The sequence below is a fragment of the Mirounga angustirostris genome, unplaced genomic scaffold, assembly GCF_029215605.1.
Source record: "Mirounga angustirostris isolate CCGP_5_RB_7025 unplaced genomic scaffold, mMirAng1.0.hap1 SCAF_9, whole genome shotgun sequence".
NCBI classification, from domain to species: Eukaryota; Metazoa; Chordata; class Mammalia; order Carnivora; family Phocidae; genus Mirounga; species Mirounga angustirostris.
Window position 1 is genome coordinate 135001808 of NW_026991717.1, and position 18335 is coordinate 135020142.

The window sequence follows — 18335 nt, forward strand, 5'->3', positions numbered from 1 at the left end:
GGGGCGGTCGCAGAGCTTCTGAGTCTGTAACGTTCCACGCCCCACACCTACCCTGCTTCTGCTGCCCACTTCCAGCTTCCACCCAAAGGTCCTCGGAGTGGGGAGAAGGCAGGCCTCATGTCCTTCTAGCTCTCGGTGTGTGAGCGGGTCTGGGCAGGGCGGGGGAGCTCAGGTGTAGAGGAGGAGGATGAATCTGTTTCTGATTCTGGCAAATGACCCATTGGCCAGATAAATTTTGTATGAACCTGTTTCCCTTGCTGTCCGGTTCCACTCCTCTGTATACCCCCCCGCCCCAAATCAGAAACCAAGAATGGTATGAGTTCAGGGAGTAACTCTCTAGCTCGGTCCCTAGGGTAAGAAGATAGTAACAAAATACCTGGAGAGGACTTTGTGGTCACCGGTGTCTTCTTCTAGGTCATCTGAGGATCGGATGGTGCCGGGTGCTATAAATACTGAACTTCCTACGTGGTCCACATGCTTCCTTTTCTCCTTTTTTTTACTGCTGATTGATTCTCCCATTACCTTTTCTTCTAAAGAGTTTGCTAAGTTTCCCAAGTTTCTGAATTCCTGGGACTTAAGGACAAGACAACCGAATACAAGTCAGCATTTCATGCTGCGAGGCCCAGTGCGTGACGCCCCCCAGCAGCGCTCCACTCCACCCGCAGTCCAGGAAGCTAGGGCATCCCCTCCAGTTCTGCCCCTCCTGGGGAGTCCTTCCAGCATGGCCTGCCGTGGAAGACAAGCCCACCTGCACTCGGGCTCCCTGGGCAAAGTGCAAATGCCACAGACTGTAAAAACAGCATGGGTTTCAGAGTCACTGAGATCTGCTTTCAAAGCCTGGCTGCGTTAGTTACCTTACCCAACCGACTTTATTTCTCAAACCCTCTCCTTGTCTGTCCAATGGGTATAATAATCATCGGTCTTTTCTCACTACTCCACAGTGTTTCCCATGAAGGATGCCCTGTACAGTGGGCAATGGTGGGACCCTTCACACAACCATCATCCAGTTTAAACGGAGGAGTGAATCCTGGAAGCCAGGTGGGCCACCAGGTGCAAAGGGAGCCCCTGAGCTGGCAGAGGTACCCACATATGCAAACCTTTTGCTTTGGGATGACAGCTTCACTGTACTTTGGTGGCTCACAGGGCAACATATCTAGCTAGCATTTACTGGATGAGGAAGATTCTTGGACCACTGTCCACACCGGGCATTGTGAAGCCCATTGGCAATACTCCTGAGTGAAATTAAGAAGCCGAGAAGCAGGGGCGCCTGGGTGGCTCAGTCTTTAAGCATCTGCCTTCGGCTCAGGTCATGATCTCTGGGTCCCTGCTCTGAGGGAAGCCTGCTTCTCCCTCTCCCACTCCCCCTGCTTGTGTTCCCTCTCTCGCTGTGTCTCTCTGTGTCAAATAAATAAATAAAATCTTAAAAAAAAAATAAAAAGAAGCCAAGAAGCATGGGGATTGTTGGAACCACCTCGCAAGAGTCCCTTCAGGGGCTGGAAGACACCTGCTCAACAGGTGTCGGAATGTGAGGATTAGAGCGGCCAGTCCCATGCACCCCAGGAGAACAAAGGTCCTTGCAGGAACTAAAAATGCTCCTAGCAATTTGAAATGCCAGTCCTTCCCCCGTCATCCATGGGCCAATGCTACCTTTTCTGAAACGTGAAAAGAGAAGAGGACTTGTTTTTAAAGACTAGAAGAAGAAACGTTCCATGTTCTAGTCTTGTTGGAAGACTTTCCTTTCCGTTTCTTTTACCTTTTTTTAAAGGAGGGCCAGGTATCGGAGAAATGTTCCCGTATCGTCTTGTCTGCCAGGAGGCAAAACTCCGAGACCTCACCTGTCATCCTGGGCCACAAGCCAGCCCCCCGCTCACCCACAGGACTACCAGGGCTACATGTTGGGGCTGATGACCAGGTGTGCTTGGGAGTGGGGGGTGCCTGCTCATTGGATGGGTGAGAGCCGGGGGAGGCAGGTCGGAGCCCAGAGATGCACATGGTGGGACACTCTACCCAGGAATGGAAGCTCTGTCCCCAAGGGCTCATGCTTAGCTCGGTGTAAAGTAGATTCAAATCTACATCTCCCAATTCCATACCCAGCCCAGGACTCATCCAGCCACACCCGAGAGGCTGGGCACACAAACCCACACCACCTGCTTGTGGCAAATGACTTTTCTCTTTGTAAAGCAGAAGAGAATAAAGTGACACGTCTGCATTTCTGCAGGGAGCATTCAGTCTGCCCCAGGGAGAGGAAGTGAGCTGCTAATAAGCCATTTTAAATAGTACAGATGGGCAGAGATGCAACTTAGTCTTTCTTCCTGTTACCTACTCAGTCCCCTTTCTTTTGTCCTAAAAGATCTTCTGTCCCTTAACAGTGCTGAGAATTGCTGTGGCTGTTGTCATGGTCCCCCAGCCTGGGGACCCCAAGACGTGATCTGAGGGCCATATCTACCCCGCTGGATCTTGGGGTCCCCTGCTGGAAGAGCCTGTTTGGCTGGGCTGGCTTCCAGCAAGTCGGTAGACAGCAGGTGGGAGGGGGCGGGGGCCCGGGACTGGGTTCTTCTTTCTGGGGGCAAAAGGGGCAGATGGCCAGCGGGTCATGGCACCTGCAAAGCTACCCCACCCTCTTCTCCATCCAAAGATGGACAGAGCATTGGTCCTGCCACACTGACTTCTAGGCCGCCACTGTCTGAGAATTCTGCTCTACCCAGTGCGTTCTCTGGGGTCGGCGAACCCATCAGACCAAGCCACCACTTCTGGACTATCTAAATCCTACATGTCTTTTTTTAAGATTTTATTTATTTATTTGAGAGAGAGAGAAAGAGAGAACAAGCAGGCAGAGAGGAAGAGGAAGAAGCAGACTCACTGCTGAGCAGGGAGCCCAATGCGGGGCTTGATCCCAGGACCCCAGCTGGGATCATGACCTGAGCCGGAGGCAGACACTTAACCGACTGAGCCACCCAGGAGCCCCTAAATCCTACATGTCTTTTAAGGCTACTGAGAGTGTCCCTTGCTCTTGCAGCCCTCCAGGTGCAAGGATTTCTCATTGCCCTGAGCACCTTCAGCCCCTCCCTCAGGCTTGACTCTCCCCTGCTGTGAGCCAGAGCATCCTCTTGATCTCGGTGTTTGAATTTACTCTAAGGTGTTCACCTTACACCCCCAAGCCATCATGCAATCCAGCCACCTTTGTTTCTCCATCGTAAGCCTTGCCAGGCTGCTCTCCAGAGTCCGAAGATTCATACACAAATAAATGCTCACTCTTCTGCTGGGAGGGAAAATCACAACCCACCATACCAGGCTAGTGGAAGGGTAGAGAGCTGTCACGTGTGACGGTGGGCTATCAAGGAGAAAGCAACTGTTCTGCCTGGGGGAGATGCTGGGAAGGCTCCTGGGAGGATGTGTCATTGGCACTGGGCTTTGCAGGGGCGTCAGCGTTTGCCAAGTGAAGCACGAGGCGGGTGGAGCAGAACGTGTCATGCCAGAGAACCAGGAGGAAGCTGGCTTGGCTGGAGGGGAGCGAAGGAGGAGGTCGAGCTGCTGGGCCAGGCAGACGGGAACACCAAGTGGTGGCTAAGTGTGCGCCTGGCTGCTAGAACTCAGAAGTGTGTGTCCCCCACTTCTAAGCACAGGAGCCAGATAACTGTATCAACAGGCAACCTTCAAAAATCAAGGCCAGAGTCAAATGTGAGCTCACTGGTTTGCTCAGGCTGCTGCAGGAGGCGGGGCTAAGACTCGCAGAGTGTGCACAGATGTAGCATGGACAGTGATTACTGCTACTACTACCCCGGCCCTCAAACATGACCTCATTCCATCCTCTTGGCCCCCTTGTGGGGAGGGCCAGGGCTGCGGGAGGCAGGGAGGCACCCGAGGTACAAAATTTCAGGAGTGCCGAAGGGTGCCAGCCCTGTCCTTGCCCGAACCCGAGTGAGTGCCCCCTTAAATTCTGGCCCCGGGCTGCCTGCGAGGGAAGCTTCTGCTTCCCTATTTTATGGAGGGAGAAGAGCAGCATCCCCGTGCAGGGCCCAAGGTTCCCAAACCCACGATCAAGTACCTGCTGGCTCTCCACAGAGGAACTGTCTTCGGCCTCCCCTTGCTGGTGGTCTTCTGGTGGGGACGGGTCAGCGGGTTCCGAGGCCGGTCTGGCATTCTCCGCACGCCCCTCGGGACAAGGCGCCGCAGGGTCGCTGGCCTCGGGGACGTCCTCGCCCAGCCCCAAGAAGCTGCAGGTGCTCCAAGACTCCTTGACCTCCTCGGCTTCGTCCCTGGCCCCCACATCACACAGATAGCCCTCCGGCTCCTCAAGATCCAGGGCTTCGTTTTTCAAATCCTCTGCGCCCTCCGCATAAGCCTCCAAAACCGCAGCCAGGGGCACCTCGTAGTGCGGGTAGTAGAATAGGTCGTGGGGAATGACAGAGACCTTGGACAGCGGCGGGGAGGGCCTGAAGTCCAGGCCCTCCTCACTGCGACTGCGCAGGGTCTCCAGGCTGACGCTGTTGCTCGGCGGCTCGGAGGGCACCTCTCCTTCCGGCCCCTGCAGCCCCGCAGGCTCCCCTTTGTCCTCGCCCCGACGGCGGCGCGCGGACTTACGCTTGGGCTTCTCGTACACCTCTGGCTTCTTATCCGCAGGCGCCTGCCCTGGAGCCAGAGAATAGCCGTGGTCTTCTTGCCTAGGGTCCTTGTGAGGTTCAAGCTTGTTGGGCCTCTCTGGGGACTCATCCGAATCTTTCCTCTGGTGCGCCAATTTACTTCTCCTCTTCCACGGTTTCTCAGCCTGATCCTCCAAAACCTCATCCTCCACTGGTTTTTTCTCATGAGGCGAAGGAACCTCCTTGAAAGTCTGGCTGGTCGAGGCAAAATCGATCAGGTCGTTGCTAAATTTAGAGGCCTTTAAAGGAATGCCTTCAAAATAGTCTTCCTTACCCATAGCTTCTACGGTCAGCAGCTCGACCTTGATCTCCAAGGAATCGGCCATAACAGTGTTGTCCCCGAGATGTGAAAGGGGACGACTCTCCTCCCCGGGGCTGGCTGCACCCTCCGGCTCCCCGTTCCAGGAGGGAGAACCCTGGGCAGTCTGTGAATGATTGATCTTACCTTCCACCAAAGAGATGTCACCTGGGGACTCATCAGAGGCTGCTTCTGAAATCTTTGGAGCCTCCTGTTTCGGCTTTTCCTCGGCAGTCTCAACTGCCAGGATGTACCCACCCTGCTTCAGCAATGAGTCCTTTGTCCCTCTCGGGCTCCCTTCAAAGCGAAGGTCTTGGCTGTAGAAAGGGTCCTTACTGCAGGAAGCGTCCTTGTAGGTGTCAGCCTCAAAGTGCACAGTTTTCTTGATTGGCAAAGAGTTGGACCTCCGGCTGTCCGTTTTGGATGATAAAATGGAAGATTCTGGAGATGGGTCGTTGGTGCTGCTGGCCTTACCTGGGACGCCTTGGAGGGCCTGGTCGACAATCTGGTGCATGAATTCAGTGGAGCTGTCTGACAGTGCATAGCTGGACACACCACTGGGGAAGCATTCTTTCATACTCTCGGGCTTGTCACAGACAAAGACTTTGGAGGGTGGTGGTTGGCTGGCTTCATGGTTAATGGTGTAGGCCCGCTCCCCGTTTTCAGTCAGAAGGAAGACTGTGCTCTCCTGTTCAGAAGGAGTTTCTTTGATGCGGACAAAGGTGGATTCAATAGGGGCTTCTTTATCGGAATCCATGAAATCCTCCTGCAAAGAAACATAGGGCAACACAAAATCAGAGGAGTGTTGAAGTACAATGTATATTCCCCTCTCATAAACCAAAAACCAGTGTGGAAAAAGCCACTTCAGAACTAATGCAAAGTGTTCTAATTAAGAGATACAGATGGTTGCTCCTGCTGAAATGTGAAAACACCAGATAAATTAAAAATGTGTTTTTAAAAGCTATGGATGCAAAGAAATCTCAATGAACTGAACTCTAGAGAATGATGAGCCCTTCCTAAGTGAGTGTCAGCTACTTCAGACTGGCAGGCCATTGCCTAGTCTGAGTATGGATAGGAGAGCGAACCTACCCAAGCTAAAGAAAGATTAGCCGAATCTTTATTGATTGCATGGGCAAGTGTGAGAGATTAAATATGGAAGGGCCCCAAATGCAAAACCAGTTGTCTTCATATACTAATTCTCCCACACTGGGACTTCTGTTAAGTAAGAGCAGCTGAGAGCAGGGCTGAAAAGCAGAGAGCAATCTTGGTGGTATTGCAATGCTAGGCTCCCAGTGTACTGGTGGAGAGAGTCAACTGACCTCATCCTAAAATCATTTGAAACGAGGCGGTTGACATTAAATAAAACTGCAATGCAGCTGTTATCGACTCCTGGGAAGGTCAAAACAATCAGCTCCTCAATCAGGTCCTAGTTTGGAAAAAGGCTACATTCTCTGGGATAAAAATATTGGCTATCTCAATCTCTACTATCCTTTCATATACCAGGTCTGGCATAAAATAAAACATCTTAAGACACAGAGAAGCAGGAAAATGAGACCCATAATCAAGAGAAACAACAATCATTAGAAGTAGACTCAAATATGACCCAGGGTTAGCACTAGCAAATAAAAGACTACAAAAGTAACCAAGACTACAAGAAATACAAAGGTAGCTTTCCAGGCTGAAGGGAAATGGCCACAGACAGAAGCATGGATCTGAAGGAGGGAATGAAAAGTACCCCAAATGGTAAATATATGGGCAATATAAAAGATTATTTAAAAACTTTTCTTAAAAAGTCTCCTGACTATTTAAAGCAATAATAATAACAAAGCACTGGAGGTTAAAACACATATAGAAGTAAAATAAATGACAATAATAGCACAAAGGAACAGAGAAGAGAATGGAATTACGTTGTTACATACATAAAAATGCATACACTATGCATTTTACTTAAAGCAGTATAACAAATCAAGGTAGACTAAAGTAGGTTCAAGATGAATATTATAATCCCTATTTGAAGCTACTGCAAAGATAAAACAAGGAGATGTGTCCAAAAAGCCAATGGAGGAGATAAAATGGAAATAAAAATAATCAATAACCAAAAAAAAAAAAAAAAAAAAAAGGAAGGAAGGAAGGACAAAGGATCACAGAACAGATAGGACCAATGAAAAACAAAAATCAGGATGGTAGATTAAATCTATGTCAATAGTTGAGAAATACACTAATAAGATGACGCACTAATTCTTGTCAGAATGGATAAAAAACAAGACCTAACTGTATACTGTTTACAAGAGACTTTCTTTAAATATAAGCACACATACCCTGGAAGGAAAAGATGGAAAAAGATACATCATGTAAACACTAATCATAAGAAAGCTGGTATGGTCATATTCCTATCAGACAAAGTATACTTTGAGACAAAGACTGAAACTGCAGAAAAATACAACGATTGAGACATCGGGAAGATATGACAATCCTAAATGTGTATGCATTTATAGCATAGCGTCAACATCAGAAAGTGAAAACTAACAGAACTAAGAGGAGAAACACATCCACAACCACTAAGTTGGAGATTTTTAACATTTTCCCCTCACACTAAATGATAGGGAAAGTAGAAAAAAAATCAGTAGGTGTACAGAATACTAGAAGAGCATATTAACCAACTCGATCTAATCAGTATTTTAAAAATGTCAATTCTTTCACTGCCTAAGTCAATTCTTTCCAAGTGTATGCGATCCATTTACCCAAATAAAACCATACGTTGGGCCATAAAGCTAGGCACGGTGCTGGCACATGGCTGACCAGGGCTTACCAAAGGTTTAGTAAAATGAACTAAATTCAGCTGAATTGTTAAGAACAGTTGAGTGGGTGTCTAGATTAGCTGGGACTTCCCATCTGTATTTCCTTGAGGAGGTATATGGTCAGTTCTGCAGCGATGCACTGTGTTCTGTGATTCAGGACCACTGTTTCCAGGCAGCCTATCTCATTCAATCTCTCTCCTCCCAGCCCCAGTCTCTGACCCCAGCGCTGGGGAGGTCCAAGGGTCAGATCTGCCAAATCCTGGTTATGACCTTGACTCACTCAGATACTGTAAGATTCAGTTGATTTCAAACTCTGCCTACAGCTTAAGAGCTCAGGGCTAAAAAAGGCCCTTGTGCTTAGTGTCTCAGAATTTAGTGATGGGCAGAGAAAACTGAATTACAAAACAATCATAATCACCACCCTTTGCTGAGCATCAACTGTCGTGGCAGGCAGAAGACTGGATACTTGACATCATCAATTTATTCTTCACACAACACTGAAATGCGGGTAGTATTTCCATTTCACAGAAAATACATATCAGAGATGTTAAGTAAGCAGCTCAGGGTCACACAGCTTTAAGTGGCAGAACTGCCATTCCAGCCCAGAGAATTCTGCTTTTAAAGCACCCTGGGAAGTGATCTATGGTGTAGGGACAGACAGGAAACACACACACACACACACACACACACACAGGAAGGGAATAGAATGAAAATGAAAGCCACAGGATAGGAGGACCCCATCTGGCTCTTCAGAGCCACACAGAATGGGGCCTCAGTTTCAGCCACATGTTGTAAGGGATCTAAGAGCCAGAATTGAGGAGTCACAGAGACCTGGGGTCTTAAGCTTCTCTGACCGTCCGTATCTTCATCTATAACACAAGGATAATGACGTGGAGCCATGTCGTCCTGGAGGGGCAGTCAGCCTGGAGATACACAGGGCGCTTACCTGACCAGCCTCCAGCTCCAAGGGCAGCTCCTCTCCCCCTGTGAGCATTAGCTCTTCATGCTAATTTTGCTTCTGTCTAGTACTTACCACTATCTGAACGTCTAGAATGTGTTTGCTCACTTGTTAACTGTTTTGTCTATTAGAACAAAGCTCTATGAGGTCAGGGACCTCATCCATCCAGCTTACTGCTGAGTCCCCCTGAGCAAGTGGCAGGTGTTTGGTAAATTACCAATAAATTCAATAGAGATCTACTGTTACATTGTTGCTATCACTATTATCATCTCAAGGTTGGGCACGGGGTGGGTGCAAGTTCAGTGGAGCCGTGACAACTTCTGAAAGGTCTGATTCTGCTCCAAGTACAGTCTGGGATTCTGAAAATAAGAGGGCGAGCTTCTGAACGGTCATGGTCTTTTATCATTTTGCACACTTTGATAAAATCTGGTAAACTGCCCAAATGTTCCATTGGACACCTAGAGGATCAGGTAGCCCATCCATATGACAAGCGAGCATCTTTGACAATCTCAGTGAAGTCTGGTATGGGAAAATATTTGCAAGAGGTATGGCTGGCCAACTTGCCATCCTGCTTTTAAATGTAAAGCACCTTATCTATGATTCTGAAATTAAAATGTGCCAAGGCAATGCTCAAGGGATCTGAGATCTGGTTTTGATTATTACTGCTTGTTGCACGGAGCAACACGGCCCGAACCCCAGCTTTGTGTGATGGCTGGCAGATGGAAATGTACACTTTCTGCATTAAAGGTAAGGGAAACAAACATACGGCTTCCAACTCCGGGAAATGTTCCAGAAACTGTGCCACGTAAGTCACGATAGACTGCTCATCTGGCGTGTCAACCATGATGTCTGTCAAGAGAGACACAGGAGTTAGAAGGATGAGGAACACGCGATTTTTAAACAGGTCAAGGGCTGCTTGATGGTGAAGAGTCCCACAGACCTTTGATGTTTTTTCTCTTTGTTTTGTATTTGAGGAAATTTAGACCCAGAGGGGATGAATCACTTGACTACAGTCTCACATCTGGCTGATGAAGAGTGGAGCTGGGATGCAGAATCCAGAATTCCTCATTCCCAAGGCTGTTCATTATTCCCTGCTTAATACCCTTCCACCCCCCCCATCCCCCCAGGAGCAGCCAGCTCACTGCCGGCCCCATCAGCTAGTCTGCTGATCAGGACCCTTCTTCACTGCTGGAGGGAGTCCCATATCAGCCCAAGCCACATGGAAAGCAATCGTACAGATAGCCAAGCACCTTAAAAACGTGTGCACTTTCCCACTCTGGTATTCCACGGATGGCCTCTGGTCCCAGAGGACATCATGTGGGATGCACACTGAGCTTTCCAGTAAGATGGCCACTGCATGTTGTATATAAACGTGACTGTTTCCAAAACAACCTCGGTGTCCACCAGGGGTAGGAGACCTAAGTGAATTTTGGTATGCCCATGAGATGGGCCATTGTGCAGCCATTAAAAATATGTAACAAAGACATGAGAGCAACAGGCTCAGTGCTGCTGTCGTAATTACAATGCTAAGTCAAAAAAGCAAAAGACAGACAGGAGATGGGGAAGAAGAGCACAGGTATCACGATGGGCACTGAACAGTGTACAGGATTGCCAATCACTAGATCGTACACCTGAAACTAATATGACACTGTATAGTAACCATACTGGAATTAAAATAAAAAACTTAATTGGGGCTCCTGGGTGGCTCAGTCGTTAAGCGTCTGCCTTCGGCTCAGGTCATGATCCCAGGCTCAGGTCATGATCCCAGGGTCCTGGGATCGAGCCCCGCATCGGGCTCCCTGCTCGGCGGGAAGCCTGCTTCTCCCTCTCCCACTCCCCCTGCTTGTGTTCTCTCTCTCACTGTGTCTCTCTCTGTCAAATAACTAAAATCTTTAACAAAATAAAATAAAATAAAAAACTTAATTAAAAAAAGTAAAATACAAAACCACAGCTGACCCTTGAGCGATGCGGGTTTGAACTGGGCAGGTCCACTCACATGATTTTTTTTTTTTCCCCAAAAAATACGGTATAGTCCTATAAGTGTATTTTCTCTTCCTTATGTTTTTCTTATTAATGTTTTTGTTTCTCTTACTTTACTGTAAGAACACAGTGTATAATACATATAACATACACACAGAATGTGTTAATTAACTTCATGTTACCGGTAAGGCTTCTAGTCAAAAGTAGGCTTCTGGTAGTTAAGTTTCTAGGGGGGGGGCAGAAGTTATACGTGGATTTCCAAGTGCAGTGGGCGGTCAGCACCCCTAACCCCTGCGTTGCTCAAGGGTCAACTATATAGGTGCACCAATGATCTCAATTATGTAAAAAAAATTGTCATGAGATGCACAGATCACTGGTGCACCAATGATCTCAATGACGTAAAAAAACTGTCATGAGATGCATAGACAAATACTAAGGGGTAGGGATATAGGAAATATAAACATGTCTCCATTAGATTTTTCTGTATTTTCCAAATTTTTCTACATGCACAGCATGTCCCCCATGTCACCAAAATTATTAACAAGCAAGCAAGAGAAAGAGAGAGAATGAGCGCTACCTTCTGGCTCCAGGAGCCTGGGGATGTGAAGGGCCTCGTGCGCGATGCTGAAAGCCTTCTCGAGGTTCTCCCGCATGGAGTCTTCCAGGGCCTGCTTCATGTCAACCAGGCTGGGGTCGATGGCCTTGATCACGGCCAGGAAGGCCATCCCACTTCTCCAGCTGCCCGCAAAGTCCTGCACCGCCACACCATACCTGCAGCAAAGTGGCCACGGCGGCCACGCCGCGGGTCAGGAAGCGCACGCCCCTCCCCAGGGAGGAGCCCATACGAGGCAGGCTCGCTGGCCCTGAGCTGCCGACTCGCAAGGCCCTGGGTTCCGGGAGAGCGGCGCCAAACCACCCAGATCTCCATTTCCAAAGAAACAGAATAATGTCAGAATAATCTAGAATCATAGAACAGAAAGGTGTAATTTGCGCCCAAAGGCAGATAGGAGCTTATGCTCCCAGATTCCCAGACACACAAAGGAGCGACTCTCCACACCGTGCACGTCGCAGTGAGGGTCAAAACCCAAGGTCACATCCTGGCCGGCCCTTAGGCGTTCCCAGGGCTGCGGCCCCACTGAGGCAAGCCCCATATCTTCTCTGGCCCTCAAGCTCCTCAGTAGTACAACGAGGACTGTCTCACTACGACCTCTTGGTGGCTATTGGGGGGAAGTGTTAGGTTTTGCCCACGTGCACACACAAGCCACCAACTAAGTGGCCGCCAATGTCATTATTCATATCAATAACCTTAACAATTTACAAGTGAGGGACAAAGATACACAATCCTGCCAGGCACTAATTTCCTTTAGGATCCTTCCCCAGAGACGTCACCCATCTTCCAACTGTGGTCGCTGACCTCCCTGAAAAGACTGTTTTATTTAGAAATCACTTGAGATTCCTCAGAAGCTGGAAAAGCAGGTGCGGAGACCTCCGATACCTTTGTCCAGCTTCCCTCACGCCTCCTCTGTCAGCTGAGCGTTTCGCCAAAAGCAGGACCCTGACATTGGTGGGTGACTACTGAGCCGCAGACCTTGTCCGGATTTCTCCACTGGCATTCCCGTGGGGGTGGTGTAGGGTACCACGCCACTCGGTCAAGTACAGACCTGCAGCCGCCGCCATGAGGGAGATACTGAATCGGTCCACCATCCTCCGGACATGTCTTCTGCTTGACAGTTGCCCTACCTCCTGGCACTGAGCTCTCTTTCGGTTGATTTATTTTTAAACCACATCTGAGGGGTGTTTACGTTCATCAACTCTATCATGCTCGACCCTTTGGTCCAAACCCAAAGAGCCAACTCTCTCCCCTCTTCTTTTATCTTTCATTTCCATAGAGCAGGGAGAAGGGACCCGATGAGTAAGTGCTTATTAAGGGCTGGGACCGTGCAAGGCGCTTTCACGAGCTTGCTTCACTTAATCCTGACTGTCCCGGAAGGCAGCCAAGAATAAGTTACCATCCTGTGATGTGCCGGGAAGGCCCCCCGTCTGTGCGCCGCAGAGCTGGGTGGCCCCGCGGTGGTGTGGCTCTCATCCCACGTGGCCTAACTTTCCAGCCATCCCGGCCCATGGCCCACGGCCCACAGGTCCCAGGGGCTGTCATCTGGCTGCCAGTAAAAGACCTGACACAAAATTGCAGAGAGCCCTGGCCTGCCGGCATGGACTCACCCAGCAGCCCGGGACCTTTGCTCTGAGTCACCTATCTCCGCTTTGGAAAGGCTCGACCTAACTGAGCACGATACAGCCTTTATTGTTCCTAGTGTTTAAGTGGGTACAGACTCTGAAAGATCCCCTGAAGCTTGCCAATGAATATGTACCTGTTAGGAGGATCCAAGCCCCTTTGATTTGTATTCCAATCTTCCTATCGCTTTTCTACAAACCAAACATTCTGCAAACACAGCTCTGCGTGTGCAGAGACTGAAAATGTACAGCGCTGTCTGCTCTCAGAGCCTCTAGGGAGCGACAGGCGCATAACTTAATACATGCTGGTGCCCCCTTCTTCTGCCCCACCCCACCCAGGGAAGCCCCCCGCCTGACAACAGCATGTCGTGGGGGGTAGGGACAGGGCGCGATGGCTTACTTCCTTGTCTTCCTCTGCACCCATGCCAGCAGGGTCCGGATAGCCTTCCTCTGATCTTTCACGGATACCGCCAGGCTCCTCTCTGTGGTGGGCGTTGGCGGGAAGGAGGAGTCTGAGTCCGTGCCCCCCGAGCCAGGTGACAGGCTGGAAGATGGAGACTTTCTGCTGAGATTGCCCGTGAGCTCCTTGATCTGGAGGGAAAACGGCATTTCAGGCCCCGGAGAGAGTCTCAGGGCAAACCCTTCTCGGACCCCAGGCCACAAGGAGCCTGGCTGGAGGGACCAGCTCATGCACAATTGGTTCTCTACATAAGGAGAAGCCACTTCCTAAAGTACCCATGATGGCCAGACTGCTTTATGTGGCTTGCGGTGCATGCAGACACTTCCCAGGGAAGCTCATCTCTTCCTGGAGTCTCTCTCTTGGTACTTTGGCCATGCATGCCTGCAAGGTCTTCCTGACCTGCTTCCACTTACCCCTTTCCCCTCATGGCCTATCAGCCCTAGGATGCATGATACTGTTTCGAGCCCCATGCCTATGTTCATCCCGGTCCTGCTGCCTAGATGTTCCTTTCCTCCATCACCAAATTCCTGGCTACTCTAAATAGGGCCCCTATCATGCAACTCTTGCAAGAAATACAGAACCCCAGGCTCTTCCCCAGACCTACAGAATCAGAATCTGCATTTCAACACCTTCTCCAGGCCATCTGTATGCACAGCAAAGTCTAACGTACTCCTACTCATCCTTCAAAACCCAGCTCTGGCATCACTTCCTCCAGAAAGTTTTCCTCACTCCCTTCCCACTCTGAGACAGTTGCTCCTGCTCAGCATTCTAACAACACTCTGCTCATACCTTGATCAGAACCTACACCACACGGCTCTATAACATGGGACTGCCTTGTCTGAGGTCCCAGAGTGTCATGAGGGCAGGACTTTGTGTGTGCAGAGCCTGGCACATAGGAGAAACTCGATAGACATTTACTGAATGAATGAATGAAGATCGGGGGTAGATTTAAGGCCTTGACTTTGGACACATTTTCAGGATGTTTCCAGCATTGATCGGAGAGCTTAGTAAGAGACATTAGTAACTGAAGCCTGTATGTAACACTGTACAGTTGACAAAGGGCTTTCCCACATAGCTGACCACTGTTCCCATTTCACAGATGTGGAAACTGAGGCTCAGAGAGACAGTGTTTGTTTCTTTAAGTTCAAGGCTCACACAGAACTGGGTCCGTAAACCTTGTTTGTGCACATTCCTCTCAGCAACACAAGCACTGAGACAAGAGCCCCGGCAAATCACCTCTGGGCAGGTCACTGTTACTCTTGGCAGGGCAATTCAATTACGAGCCACGACTTCCTATTTCAGAAGAGCGGATTTTAGAGGACAAAACATCAGCTTACTCCCTCCTATTCAGGGGCAAGAACTTGAGCTTGTTTTTTTTTTAATTTTTTATTGTTATGTTAATCACCATAAATTACATCATTAGTTTTTGATGTAGTGTTCCATGATTCATTGTTTGTGCATAACACCCAGTGCTCCATGCAGAACGTGCCTTCCCCAATACCCATCACCAGGCTAACCCATCCCCCCACCCCCCTCCCCTCTAGAACCCTCAATTTGTTTTTCAGAGTCCATCGTCTCTCATGGTTCGTCTCCCCCTCCGATTCCCCCCCTTCATTCTTCCCCTCCTGCTATCTTCTTTTTTTTTTTTCTTAACATATATTGTATTATTTGTTTCAGAGGTACAGGTCTGTGATTTAACAGTCTTGTACAATTCACAGCGCTCACCATAGTACACACCCTCCCCAGGGTCTATCACCCAGCCACCCCATCCCTCCCACCGCCCGCCTCCAGCAACTCTCAGTTTGTTTCCTGAGATTAAGAATTCCTCATATCAGTGAGGTCATATGATACATGTATTTCTCTGATTGACTTATTTTGCGAACTTGAGCTTGTTTTAAATGCCGCCTTCAGACTCCAACCATGGATCCTGTCCTTCCCTATAAAATCCGCGTTTCCAAATACAGGCTGAAGTCGCCAAGGGTGGAGAGCAGAGTCTCACCTCTCACGCATGCCCCTTCCCATAGCCATCTTTCAGACCGGCTCCTTAACGGTCTGCTATGCGCCAGTCATGTTTGGGAAGTAACTCCAAACTCAATTTTTGGTTAGCAGTATTTCCCCAGTTCTCATAACACTTTACAATAAAATGATTTTCTGAATATGTAACTCTCAACGTCCCAAGGGGAGGGCTCTACCCTTCTGGAGAACGGAGCTCACGTCCCTATTAAAATCACAGGGACCCACATCATCAGCAACCAGATGGCCTCTGGTTCTTTTTCTTTTTTCTTTTTTTTTTTTTTTGGCCTCTGGTTCTTTTTCGAGACACAGGAAAGTCACAATCTGTCAGAAACAAGATCTCACAGTCTCCCCCGACGTGGCCCTCCCTCTGTTCTGAGGGCCCTAAGCAGGCTCAAGGAGATCGTTACTGTGCGTCACAGAAATCACTTTACCTGGAAGAAGAGGATTATGTTCCATATCAGCCCAAGAACCAAAGAGGGGTTGCCATCTGCTATTTCTGCTGCGTCGATGCTAACCAGTTTTACCTGGAAAGAAGCAATTTATGAGCTTAACACGGGGCGTTCAAGAAGGTTGCAACCTGTTATTTTCGGATGCCCTCGTGGGCCTGTCGCTCTTTCTCATCTGTATCATTCAGTGCTGCCCAAGGCCACCTCAGGGACCCCCACGTGCAAAAACATACGCAAATGAGTTTAATAAACGTGTCCATAGTACTTACAGGGGTAGACGCTATTCTAAGCAACTTGTAAGGAGTAACTCAGTTTGACCTCACAACAACCCCACGATGTAGGTACTTCTATTATCCCCATGTGTCAGGTGAGGAAATCTCACCGAGGCCAAATGTAACGCGCCTGGGACACGCAGCCAGGAAAGGTCTTGGTCATTCTTTTCGAGGAGAGGTGGTAAGTGCCGGCTGGTCTGTTTATATGCTACACCACCACCACCAAACCTCCAGGCTCAACACGGTTTTGGACAAACACAGGGCACCAACATCAGCAATCTTGGACCACCAATGGATAAGATAGTTATCCACTGCTAAGTAGAAATAGCATGTTTCGGGGACGCCTGGGTGGCTCAGTCGGTTGAGCTACAACTCTTCATTTCTGCTCAGGTCATCATCTCAGGGTCGTGAGATCAAGCCCCGTGTCAGGCTCCTCACTGGGTGTGGAGTCTGCTCAAGATTCTCTCTCCCTCAGCCCCCTCATCCCCTCCCTGCCTCTCTCTCTCTCTTCCCTCTCTCTGGAAAAAAAAGAAAGAAAGAAAGAGTGTGTTGGAATAAGGCTTATACCCTGAGTGTCTGCATCATGACCAAATATCCTGGTTAAAACGCAATTATAGAAACCCTTAGGGGAACTAACCTATTTATTTCACTATGTTCTGACCGCAGGGTGATGCTTTTGGTGAATCCCTAAGGCAGGTTTTCAAAGTGTGTTCCCTGGGCCAGGGACAACAGCGTCACCTGCAATTTGGTTAGAATGCAAATTCTCTCCTCGTCCTCCTGAATCAGGAAGTCCGAGAACAGGGCCCAGCCACCTGCACTTGAACCAGCGCTCCAGGCGATTCTGACGCACACTCAGGTTTGAGGACATCACTTTAACCTGCGAACAGAATCTGAGTGCACACATCAGGCGTCTGCACACTTCTTCTGTAAAGGGTGGGAGATAACCACAAGGGTTTGCAGGCCACACCGGCCTCTGACACATTTGCTTCTTCTTTCTTCCCAACTCCTCTACAAAAGTAAAAACCATTCTTTGGGGGCAGAGAGGAGAAATAAAGTCAATCAAGGTCTCCTGCAAAATTCCGCCAGGGGACGCTGGAAAGCAAGCACGAGGAGAGCGTTCTCACACAAATACTCCTTTCTCCCCTTTCCCCGGGGCCTTTTACAACTGTTCACCTGGGTCTCAGATCCTATCAGCAGGTCAGGGGTTTCTGACAACCGCAGGCGCAGGCGGTAGGGCCGGGCTTTCCTAAAGGGGGAGAGACCCCCGAGGTCTCTGGCTCAGGTCTGTCTCACAGAGAGTATATAACTTAAGCAGCACGAGCTCATCACGGGCAGGCTGGAGCCAGGAAGGAAGAGGTCACTGTGGTGAGTAAAACAGCTGATGAAATTCAGGTCCAGTATTCCCTGCATGCTCGTCAGGGGCAGCCCCGTCCCACGGGATGAGTCGCTGGCCACACACGGCCTGCTATCTCCTGACCCCTCTGCTCTGACAGCCCCCTCCATGCGGCGGCTCCCTGCACTCACCCCTGTGCAGGGGATCAAAGCGGTCTCCGGGCCTGTCTCGGCCTTCACTCCCACCTCGAGGAAGCCAAGCACAGCCCTCTGAGCTGAGCTTTATGGGAAACCCTCCCAAGCCAGAAAATGCCAGAGCAGCCTTGTTGGGAGACACCGAGTAGGCTGGTGGACCAGCCTCCGAGGGTGACAGAGGTCAAGCCTTCCTGCCTTAGCTGTGGGCTTGCCTGGGCCTACCTGCGCGGCCGGCCACCCCGGCTGCCCCCTGCAGGCCACTAAGGGATCATGGCTCCCCAGGATGCCCCTGGTGCGACGCGCGGCTTGCCGGCCACATGAGGCCTCTTCCGCCGGACTCTAAGCTCCCTGAAGGCGCAGATGTGCTTCTCATGCAGCTGTGTGTCCCATCGCTGAGCACAAACCCAGGCCTACAGAAGACACTTGCTCAATGAGCCCTGAAGGGCCGCTGGGGCAGACCCACCATCTCCGTTGCCTATATTCCAGGCCCATCAACGTGGGCAACTGACAGGGCAGGAACGTGCTTAGGGGTCGACCAGCAGGAAGGAAGAGCAATGACTCTCCCAGGCAGTCACTCCAAGGCTCTCAGTTATGACAAAAACCACGCCCCTTTGGGAATGGGGGAGACACTGCTCAGAAGAGCCATGCCCAGCGCTGCCTTCCAGGAGCTGAGGTGCAGGGGGGGCAGGGTGCCCTCGCCCAGGGCCA

At 49.8% G+C, this 18335-nt stretch overlaps 1 protein-coding gene across 3 annotated transcripts in view; it reads right to left on the bottom strand.

The window, feature by feature from the left end:
• The window catches only part of CLMN (calmin), a 115740-nt gene that overhangs the window by 13775 nt on the left and 83630 nt on the right, over nt 1–18335 (bottom strand). For all 3 annotated transcript variants that reach the window (XM_045901470.3, XM_045901472.3, XM_045901471.3), the window contains exons 5-10: nt 15814–15906; nt 13307–13497; nt 11252–11445; nt 9461–9543; nt 4046–5704; nt 377–573 (exon numbers count right to left, since the gene is read on the bottom strand). In XM_045901470.3, the coding sequence (XP_045757426.1) occupies nt 377–573; nt 4046–5704; nt 9461–9543; nt 11252–11445; nt 13307–13497; nt 15814–15906 (2417 nt within the window). The remainder of the gene's footprint in view (nt 1–376; nt 574–4045; nt 5705–9460; nt 9544–11251; nt 11446–13306; nt 13498–15813; nt 15907–18335) is intronic.